At 36.0% G+C, this 11,026-nt stretch overlaps 1 protein-coding gene across 1 annotated transcript; it reads left to right on the top strand.

The window, feature by feature from the left end:
• The first annotated feature begins 9,664 nt into the window (after nt 1–9,664).
• Nucleotides 9,665–10,709, top strand: LOC107876840 (protein STRICTOSIDINE SYNTHASE-LIKE 10-like). The gene has a single exon (XM_047415455.1). It carries the CDS (start codon nt 9,911–9,913, stop codon nt 10,457–10,459), a length of 549 nt encoding a protein of 182 aa, XP_047271411.1. The 5' UTR covers nt 9,665–9,910; the 3' UTR covers nt 10,460–10,709.
• The last annotated feature ends 317 nt before the right edge of the window (nt 10,710–11,026 follow it).

Genomic DNA, 11,026 nt, shown 5'->3' on the forward strand with positions numbered 1-11,026 from the left:
TCTGATGGACCGTCAAACTTGCGATGGACCATCGCTCCAACCATTGCATCGAGGCAGTGTGTCCCATTCCTGGCCAACGTGCGATGGATGACCCAACGGACCGTCGGACTTATGACGGATCATCACTCTGACTGTCGCAGTCCCCATTCAGTATTTTAAGTCTTTTTTAAAAGGGGCTTTTGGATTTTTTCCCCTTTTACCCCTCTGATATATTCCAAACGAACTTGATAGCCTCATTATCTCCTAAAACATCCAAAATCTAGGGTTTCTCCCTCAAAATCAAATCTAAAACCCTTCTCGAAGAAATCCAAGAACTCACCATAGATTCAAAAAATTGAGTTGAGATTTGATTTCCTCCAGTTCAAGGGTTGCAAAAGCCCTCTCTCAAGAGTAAGAAGAAGAGTTTAGAGAAAGCTTGTTCATCCAATTTCATAATCTAAGGTATGTGGGGTTTTGAACAAGGGTAATCCTTTAACCCTTGTGCCCAAAGGCTTATTTAAATTATAATTCTCTGCAATTTATAATATTTTACATGAAATTGAATTGGGGGGTTTCACCCATTATTATAGGTTGTAAGCTTTTGATGTTTCCCTTGAATTGAGAGTCTAATGACATATTTTGTTACATGTTTTCTTGAGAAATTATAGCTGGGTCAATACCCCATGGTTTTAATCCTTGAGAAGCTAATAGTTGAAATGTTTGAGATATTGAAGTATATGAGTATGTTGAGATTTTGAGACAAATTGCTGAAATTTTCAGATTTCTACATAAGTTATGAATCTATATGCTATCTATTATGCTTTTGATGAGTTCTAACTTGAGATTGAATTATGGGTTATTAAGCCCTACTTGAGACTTAGGATTTTATGAACTCTTGTGCTATAAGCACCCATGATTTGAGTATTCTGAGATTATTGAGAAATGTTTTGACCTAATGGTCATTGAGCTTTGAAATCCACTCCACTACATCAGATTACCGATTTGATTATTGGGTTCGTGGTGAACTATGAGATTATTTCTAAAAGTGGATTTTTATGAGATGAGCGCAGATAATCTAAAGGGAGTAGTATTTAGCACCGAGCGGGTAAGTTACTACGGTTTCTTACCCCAAAACTACGTACCACTATAGGTTGGGCTTGAGACCGTGTTTATGATTATTATTATTGGGCCTAAGGCCGAGTTGATATTGGGCCCGAGGCCAAGTTTGTTTAGTGATCACTGGAGCTAGGTTATACTCCTTTGCAAGAGTATGTCGCCTCTCCCCAACGTGAGCTCTCTTCCTTAGGAGAACAAAACGTTGGACTCCATGTAGCTTGCATGTTTTATGTCGGTTAAGAGAAACTCCTTAACCTAAAGTATTTTCCATTGAGATAAGATATTTTTATTTAAAACTAAAATACTTTTCCTTGATATGAGTATTTTTCCCTAAAGCTTGAAATGTGATATTTTCCTAACGTGAATGAAATGCCTTCAAGTATGTTCCAAAGTTATATGATTTCGAATTCCAAGTACTTGAGTTCAAAAGAGTTACGAGTTCTTGAGAATTAAAGAAGTTTTACTCTCCATGAGACATATGCATGAGTTGAAAGTATTGCTTAAAGTTTCCTTTAGCCTTGAGCAATGCGAATAAGAGAAGGGTACAAATTTCAACGCTAAAAGTATAATGACTCACGAGATTGTGTTACATGTTCCATTTTACATGATTAATAAGCTTTGCATTTTATACTTATTCAAGCCATGTGAGTCATTACTTATTATATGCATGATTTGATTAAAGAGTATTGATGTTGTTTTATATAAATGCATGCACCCCCACATACTTAGTACATTTCCAAGTGCTGATCCATATATACGTCTATGTGCTACGTTATCTTATAATGTAGGTTCAGGTGCTCAGTCCTAACCTCATCAGTGATTTTCGAGTAACTCTATCTACATTCCTACAGTGGTGAGTCCTCATGGTTCGAGGACCTATATTCAGACACCTCCTTATTTTGAGAGACTATGTTGTTATTTCCAGTTCATTTCGAGTTAGTTGGGACCTGTCCCAACGGCTCTCTTGTTTATGGATTAGTAGAGTCTTTGTGAGACTAGTTACAGATTCTGATTGTGTTGAGGTTTCCAGTATTGTGGTCGTTTGAACCGAGCATTTTCTCTGTATTTTCTTTCATATGATATGACTATGCTAATGTTTGAATTATTTCATCTTGAAATGAGTGTTGTTAGTAGAAACATGCTCAAAGGGTTAGCTTGGGGCTACTTGTAGCCTTAAGCACCGTGTGACGTCTCGGAAGGTGATTTTGAGTCATTACATAAATAATCCCGATACTAATTAATTTCAAATATTTTGAAATTAATATTGATTTCTTTTAATTAATGGCGCGGACTTCTAATAAAAGACCATGTGGCAAAGCTATTTTAAGAACCCATCATTTAAAAGTAATGGCATGAGTGAGTTGATTTTATAACGGTGATGACATGAATGAGCCGAACATTAAACTGATGGCATAAATGAGCCATTTCTGATAGCTTAATGGAATATTTGAGACTTTTTGCTTATTTTAATCAATGACGTGGACCTCTAATAAAAGGCCATGTCGCAAAGTTATTTTTGAAAACCACTGTTAAAAAGTAATGGCATGGATGAGCTGGATTTGTAATGGCAATGACATGAATGAGCTCAACTTTTAATTGATGGCATAAATGAGCCATTTTTGATAGTTCAATGGTATATTTGAGCCTTTTTCTACTTTCAATAGATGTGAAAACTGTTATGAATTTGGCAGAATAAAGCAAACCAAATGCAGAAAGAAAACAAGAACGCACAAATTTACGTGGAAACCCTTGCAGAAAAAACCATGGGTAGAGCCAGAGGAGGTTTCACTATAATTGAGAGAGAGTACAGTATGGAGACTAATTGTCTCAATGACGTATTTTTCGAAAATCACAAAACAATCCACTAGATGCACTTATATAATATGTGCATACAAATACGTCCTAGTTCCCAAAACATAAAGGTCCATACCACAGGGGCTTCGCCCCTACACCCCCATCGGGATCAGTGGTGGGATTCGGGATCAGGCCTATCAGCTCAATCCCTATGTTAGCACCACAAAACCCATTGAAAATCACAAACATAGGTCGCACCACGAAACTTTCAAGCCCGGACCAACAAAATTATATCACAACTCTAACAAAAACAACTACGGCGACAGTTATGGGATAGAAGAAGTAAATGCTAATAAATTTTCTTAGATGTTACATTTATTGTTGGGTTCAATTGGTATGAATGAAAAATGGAGGCAAATTTTAGGAGGAAAAGTGAGCACACTTAAAAAGAAAGTGCACCCACTAAAGAAAAGTATACTTCTCCCACATTGGTGGGAGAAAGAAACTTTATTGTCATCTTATTAAGAAACACTCCTTCATGTGGATAGTAAGGCAAGAAACAAGAGGTCCCTTGCGCCGTTGTTGTCGCTCGCTCGGCTCAAATTTGGATTTGTTAAATAATCGGAGATTAATTTTTTAGACAAATTTTAATTGAAACTTGGAAAAAAATAGTCCAAAAATCCAACAGAAAAGCGCAATATTTTTTCCTCCATTAACGTGCATATAGAAAGTGCTGAAAGGTTGCTTGAAAGGGACACAACTCTTTGAGTTAAAGACACACTATTTCTGATTTTGAATGGACAGATATGACTATTCTGAAATAATACACCTTTTCAATGAACCATTGCCTCCTTTTCGAAGGGGTACTTCATGGCTATATAAACCTGCATTTTTTCCACAGGTTGTACACAAAAAGTTTTGCATAGCAAAAATATTTCTCTTACTTCTAAAAACTCTGTATGATTATCTTCGGTTGAGTGAGTTCAAAGAAAATCAAAAGGTTTGTGGTACCGCTACATTCTGGTTGTGAAGCCATTTTATCCTGAGAGGAAAATTCCACAACCTCGGGTACTTAAGGAGAATTAATTCCTTAAGGACACTCTATGAATTCGGAGGACTTGACTTTATTTTTGCTTCATCTTGTTTCTTTAAATATAACACACTTCTTTGATAGTTCGTATTGAACTTGTGTTGAAAAACTTCATAAGTGTTCTTGAAAAAGTCTTGAACTTATGTTGAAGTTTAGTGTATAAACATACATATTGCGTACCTGAAATAACAATCTTAAGGAATTAAATTTCGTAACTTGTATTGTTTAGTTTCTGGATATTAAAGCTTTATTATTTCTACTCTATTTGAACTTAAAAAGTGATTTGAAGAAATAAAATTTTTATCACAAGTTAAAGCTCATTCGGTTAACGATTAAAAGTCACAAAAACATCATCGTTAAACTAGAAACAAGTAGTGTTTAAAGTTTCTATAAAATTTTTATTAGTATTATGATATACTGAAGTCAACTGCCTTTTGGTGACAGAAGAAATGACTACAGACGGTCATGTTGATGGTGTGACAAGTGTGGCAGCAACTAATGCTGCTATCACACAACTGCACCACCTTCTATAGCGCTAGCGGAAAAGGCCAAATTTTTTTCTGAAGTTGATTTTAAGCGGTGGTAACAGAAGATGTTCTTCTTTCTGATAACCTTATGTCTTCAAAGGTTTATATCAGAAGATGCTCCAGAAGTACCCAAAGAAACTTCGAATAAGGAGCGGTTCATTTTAATAGAAACATGAAAATATTCTTATTTCCTATGTAGGAATTATATCCTAAGTGGCCTCCAAGATGACTTTATACAATGTTTATAGTGGAATGAAGACATCTAAAAAATTGTGGAATGCGCTAAAAAGGAAATATAATACCGAGGATGCGGGAACTAAGAAGTTCTTTGTTTCACGATTCCTTGAGTACAAAATGATTGACAACAAGACTATCGTTTCTCAAGTACAGGAATGACAACTTATCATCCACAATCTCCTTGCTAAAGGTTTGGTTGTGAATGAGACATTTTAAGTAGCTGAAATAATAGAGAAGTTGTCACCTTTGTGGAAGGACTTCAAGAATTACTTGAAACACAAACGAAGGAGATGACAGTCGAAGACCTTATTATGAGGTTGTGCATTGAAGAACACAACAAAACTGTAGAAAGGAGTTCTAAAGTAAATTTTGCAATGAATAGAGCAAATATTGTAGAAGACGACTCCAATAACTCAAAGAAGCGGAAAAAAGGTAGACAACAAAGAAATCAGCCTAAGAAGAAATTCAAAGAAAAATACTTTAGTTGTGGCAAAATTGTCCACACATCTATAGATTGTCTAAAGCAAATATGGCTTAGTCCAAGAACGAAATGGATGATCTATGTGCCATGCTTTATGAATGTAACTTGGTGGGAAATCTTCGAGAATGGTGGATGAATTTTGATGCCACCCACCATGTTTGTACAAATAAAGATCTATTTACTGCGTTCGCTCTAGCTCAAGGTGAAGAGAAAATCTATATGGCAAACTCTGTAACTGCAAAAGTTAAAAAGGACAGGAAAAGTATGCTTGAAAATGACATCAGGCAAAGTGTTGACTCTCAACAATGTCCTTTATGTACCAGAGTTAAGAAAGAACTTGATTTTCGTATCACTTCTTGACAAAAATAGATTCAAATGTGTATTTATTTTTGAGAAAATTATAATTAGCAAAGGGAAAGTGTACGTAGGAAAAGGATACCTAACTAAGGGCCTATTTAAGATGAATATAATGACTGCTAAAATCAATAAAAGTTATGTTTCTTCTTACTTGCTTGAGTCAAATGATTTGTGGCATGAATGATTAGGACATATCAATTAAAAAACTTTGCAAAAATTGATTAACTTAGAAATGTTGTCAAACTTTGAGTGTAATAAATCAAAATATCAAACGTGTGTGAAATTAAAGTACGCTAAGCATCCGTATAAGTCCATTGAAATAAATTCCAATCTCTTAGACATAATACTCACTGACATTTGTGATATGAAGTCAACACTATTTCGTGGTGAAAAAAAATATTTTATAACTTTTATTGATGATTGCACTAGATATTGTTATGTTTATTTGCTAAACAGTGAGACTAAAGCAATATAAGTTTTTAGGCAATATAAAACAGAAGTTTAAAATCAGTTAGAGAAAAAAATCAAAACGATAAGAAGTGATAGTGGTGGATATTATGAATCTCTTTTTGCAAAAATATATGTAGAGAATGGAATTGTCCATCAAACTATAGCCCCGTATTCACCTCAATCTTGGAATTGCCGGAAGAAAAAATCCAAACCTTAAAGGAAATGATGAATGTCTTACCAATAAGTTTAGGTTTACTACAAAACTTGTAGGGGAAAGCTATCCTTACAGCTAACCGAATACTCAATAGAGTACCCCATAGTAAGACACAATCAATTCCATATGAAAAATAGAAAGGAAGGAAACCCAACTTGAAATATTTCAAAGTATGGGTGTGTCTAGAGAAAGTCCAAGTTCCTATGCCTAAAAAGGTAAAGATAGGATCTAAGACAGTGGACTGCATGTTCATAGGATATGCTAAAAGTATTAAAGCATGTCAATTTTTGGTTCATAAATCCAAACATCCGAATATCAATGAAAATACAGTAATTGAATCAGATAATGCTGAGTTCTTTGAACACATTTATCCATATAGAACTAGACATGAATAGTCTAGTAAAGGGTCTAAATGACCTCAAGATGAACCAAGTGAGTATATACATAATGATGAGAATCCAAGATGTAGTACACATCAAAAAATGCCAACTTCATTTGGATTAGATTTTGTAATATTTCTCTTAGAAAATGAGCCTCGAATATTTAAAGAAGTGATGTCGTCTCCAGACTTATCCTTTTGAAAATAGGCAGTTAATAGTGAGATTGAATCAATCTTGAGCAATTATACTTGGGAGTTGGTTGATCTTCCTCCAGGAAATAAACCTTTAGGTTCTAAATAGATCTTCAAAAGAAAAATGAAAGCGGATGGTACATACTTGCATCTTATAAGGAATAAGAATCCATAGAACTCCACAAGGTTTGGCATTGTCATAGTCTCATTACATCAAAAAAGCACCTGACAAGCTCAAGTATTTGGAATTTGGTATTGTCGATACTCTATTGGACGTGAGCTTTGCACTTCAAAAGAATGAAGGTGAAAGTGACTCACAGTTGGACTACGCAAGAGTGTTGTAATGTTTAATGTATATAATGAATTATTCACGACCAGACATAGAATGTGCTATTAGTAAGTTAAGTCGGTACACGAGTAATCTCAATAAAACTCACTGGATGACAATGAAAAGAATTTTGGGGTATCTTAAATACAATCAAGACTATGCGTTGCATTATAATAAATATCCCACTGTACTTGAAGGATATAGTGATGCAAATTGGATCACCGGATCGAATGAAGTAAAATCCATGAGTGGATATGTATTTACTATAGGTGGAGGAGAAGTCTGTTGGAAATCGTCCAAACAGACATGTATTGCTCTCTCTACAATGGAATCTGAGTTTATCTCTCTAGATAAAGTCGGTGAAGAAGCAAAATGGCTTCGAACTTTCTTGAAAGATATTCCTTATTGGCCTAAACCATTGGCACCAATATGTATACATTATGATAGTCAAGTGGCAATAGGTAGGGTAAAGAGCATGATGTATAGCGGTAATTCTCATCACATAAGATGAAAATATAATACCATTAGAGAACTTTTTTCTAGTGAAATTATCACTGTTGACTATGTGAAGTCAAAGGATAGTGTTTCGGATCCACTTACAAGAGGACTATCTAGAGAGGGAGTTGAGAGAACATCCAAGGGAATGAGTTTATGGTCTAGGGCAAGTCAGCATGGCGGTAACTCTACCTAGCAGATCCCAAGATCTAGGTTCAAGGAGATCAAATAAAGTTTTATCTGACAGGTTCAACATTGTCAATATACCCAACCCATTCTCATGATGTAAACAATGTTTAGTAAACAATGATAAGACTTATGGTGTGACGTCTTTTAATAATTATCTAAATTTGACAGATGTGACCAAATAGTTTAATCTATAGAATTGAACATTTAGAAATCACCTATATGAGGGTGAAGCGGAAGCCGCTTTAAGGAGAATGTTATTAAAGGCCTATTCTCTGAGCTCTCATGAAACTGGAACGTGTTCATCGATGAAACCAACAAAATCGTGAGAACCATAAATGGTAAAAGGTTAGTTGTGTGACATGTATTATCTAGGTGTACAAGTGAAACACTTAAAAGGAAAGTGTACTCACTAAAGGAATGTCTACTTCTCCCACATTGGTAGGACAAAGCAACTTTATTATGTATTTATTAAGAAGCACTCCTTCAAGTGGATAGTGAGGCAAGAACCAAGAGGTGCCTCGCGCTGTCGTCGTTGTGCGACTCGACTTCGGCTTCCTCCATTAACATGCATACAGAAAGCGCTGAAAGGTTACTCGAAAGGAAAGTGTCTCCACTAAAGGAAAGTTTAATTCTCCCACATTAGTGGTAGAAAGCAACATTAGTGTGTTCTTATTAAGAAACACTCCTTCAAGTGAATAGTGAGACGAGAACAAAGAGGTGCCTCGCACTATCGTCGTTGTCGCTCGCTCGGCTTTGAATTCCTCCATTAACATGTATGTAGTTACTCGAAAGGGACACAACTCTTCGATTAAAAGATACACTATTTTGAAAAAAGGGATGACTGTTCGGATGGTTATGACTATTCGGAAAAGACATACTGTTTCGAATGGACATACATGACTATTCTGAAATGATAGGGCACTTCATGACTATATAAACCTGCTACTTTTATAAACCTACTGCTTTTTTTTTTCCATAGGTTGTACACGAAAATTTCTGCATAGCAAAAACATTTCTCTTGCTTCTAAAAACTTTGTGTGATCATCTCCCGTTGAGTGAGTTCGAAGAAAATCAGAAGGTTTATGGTACCGCTACATTCTGATTGTGAAGCCATTTTATCCTGGGAGGAAAAATTCCGCAACCTCGGGTATAAGAATTAATTCTTTAAGGGCATTCCGTGAATTCGGAGAACTTAGCTTTATTTCTATTTCATCTTGTTTCTTTAATATAACACACTTCTTTGATAGTTCTTATTGAACTTGGATTGAAGGTGTTGAAAAACTGCATAAGTGTTCTTGAAAAAGTGTTGAACTTGTGTTGAAGTTTAGTGTATAAACATACAGATTGTGTACTCGAAACAACAACATTTACAGTGGCATCCAACGGGGGAAGAAGACCAACCAAATGCAATTTAAGGGAGAAGAGAGAAACCAGTAAAAAGGTGAGGTATGTTGGAGGTCTAGATAAAGCAGACATTGTTGGGAAAAACAGGGAAGCCAATTCATTAGCTGAGATTCAACAAAAAAACATTACGAAGACTTGTAGATTTTACTTCAGTTTCGACAGTCCACATGTCAATAATTGGCAACTCTTTATCAGAAAAGGAAGTTATAGTAGACATTGGCAGTTGGCTTTTGACCACCACAATTACTAACTTGTCTACTGTACGTGTGGTGTATGACTTTGAGGGCCATGTACAAGCCAAACGCAAATGCATGTCACAGACATTCTATTGTGGCGTAGTTGTCTGTACGTATCAGGTCAGTCCACTTGATACGTACATGCTCCTACAAAAGAAGAAACTTGGACATAATTCTCATCACAGAAAAACAAAAAAACATTCTCAATGAATGCTTCAAATATATTATTGTGTCAAAATCCCAAAATGTCCTCCCAAAATCTAAAATCATCCATTTAAAAGGTGCAATTGAACCAGAGAGCGTCGCTTTCGATGCAAAAGGCCAAGGCCCATACATAGGAGTTGCCGATGGACGAATTCTCAAATGGCATGGATCATAGTGGGCTAATTTTGCAGTCACTTCTTCTCATAGGAAGAATTGCACTCGGCCTTCTGCACCTGAAATGGAACATGTATGTGGGAGGCCATTAGGCTTACGTTTCAATATGAAAACAGGTGACCTATATATTGCTGATGCCTATTTAGGACTCCAAGTTGTTGGACCGAAAGGAGGATTAGCTACGCCATTAGTCCAAAAATTCGAAGGTAAGCCTCTACTCTTCACAAATGATGTTGACGTTGATGATCATGACGATGTGATTTACTTCACGGATACTAGCACAAAGTACCAACGCAGGCAATTTCTCGCCTCTTTTTCAAGTGGAGATGCGACTGGCAGGCTAATGAAATATGTTAAATCAACGAAAAAAATAACAGTTGTATTAGGAGGCCTTGCTTTTGCAAATGGTGTTACTTTGAGTAAAAACTGGACCTTTGTATTCGTAGCTGAAACTACTAATTTTAGAATTTTAAGGTATTGGCTTAAAGGCCCCCTTGCAGGAACACATGATACATTTGCTGAGTTGCCAGGATTTCCTGACAACATCAGAATAAATTCGAACGGGGAACTTTGGGTTGCTCTGCAAGCAATAAGTTCAGTATTGAGTATTTGATATTCAGAATCAGGAAAGCTCCCGTTCACCACGCAGCAAATGGACGAAGGGAATCTGCACCCTACGGCAATGAAGCTAAGTGAGGACGGGCGAGTTTTGGAGGTTTTAGAAGATGTTGAAGGCAAGAAGTTGAGGTCTATTAGTCAAGTTGAGGAAAAATATGGCAAGTTGTGGTTAGGTTCTGTTGTGATGCCCTTCTTGAGAGTCTATGGATTATGAATATATCAATTATCCAGTCAAGTAATGTCAATTTCACTCTGTTGTCATTTAGCTTAATGTTCCTTGGTTTCCATTTGGTGGTTCAGTAAGTTATCTTAAGTTGTATGTAATATTATGTTAGCACAATTTAAAGGCAGCCCGGTGCACTGAAGCTACTGCTATGCGCGGTGTCCAGAGAAGGGTCCGTTAAAAAATGATTGTTTGATGGTTGGGTTAATATTCTCAGAGGCAAAATAACTAAACATACTTATTTTTTTAATCATTTGCAAAAATGAATTCCAATCCCTAGGGAGACAGGCCGGCAATTTTATCTCCATTTGCCATAATGTCTATAAGCAAGTTTGGCCT

The sequence above is a fragment of the Capsicum annuum genome, chromosome 7 (assembly GCF_002878395.1).
Source record: "Capsicum annuum cultivar UCD-10X-F1 chromosome 7, UCD10Xv1.1, whole genome shotgun sequence".
In the NCBI taxonomy this organism is placed as follows: Eukaryota; Viridiplantae; Streptophyta; class Magnoliopsida; order Solanales; family Solanaceae; genus Capsicum; species Capsicum annuum.

What these genes read in the sequence shown, in the direction of transcription:
- LOC107876840 (XM_047415455.1), top strand. Translation starts at nt 9,911, where the DNA reads ATGGAACATGTATGTGGGAGGCCATTAGGCTTACGTTTCAATATGAAA.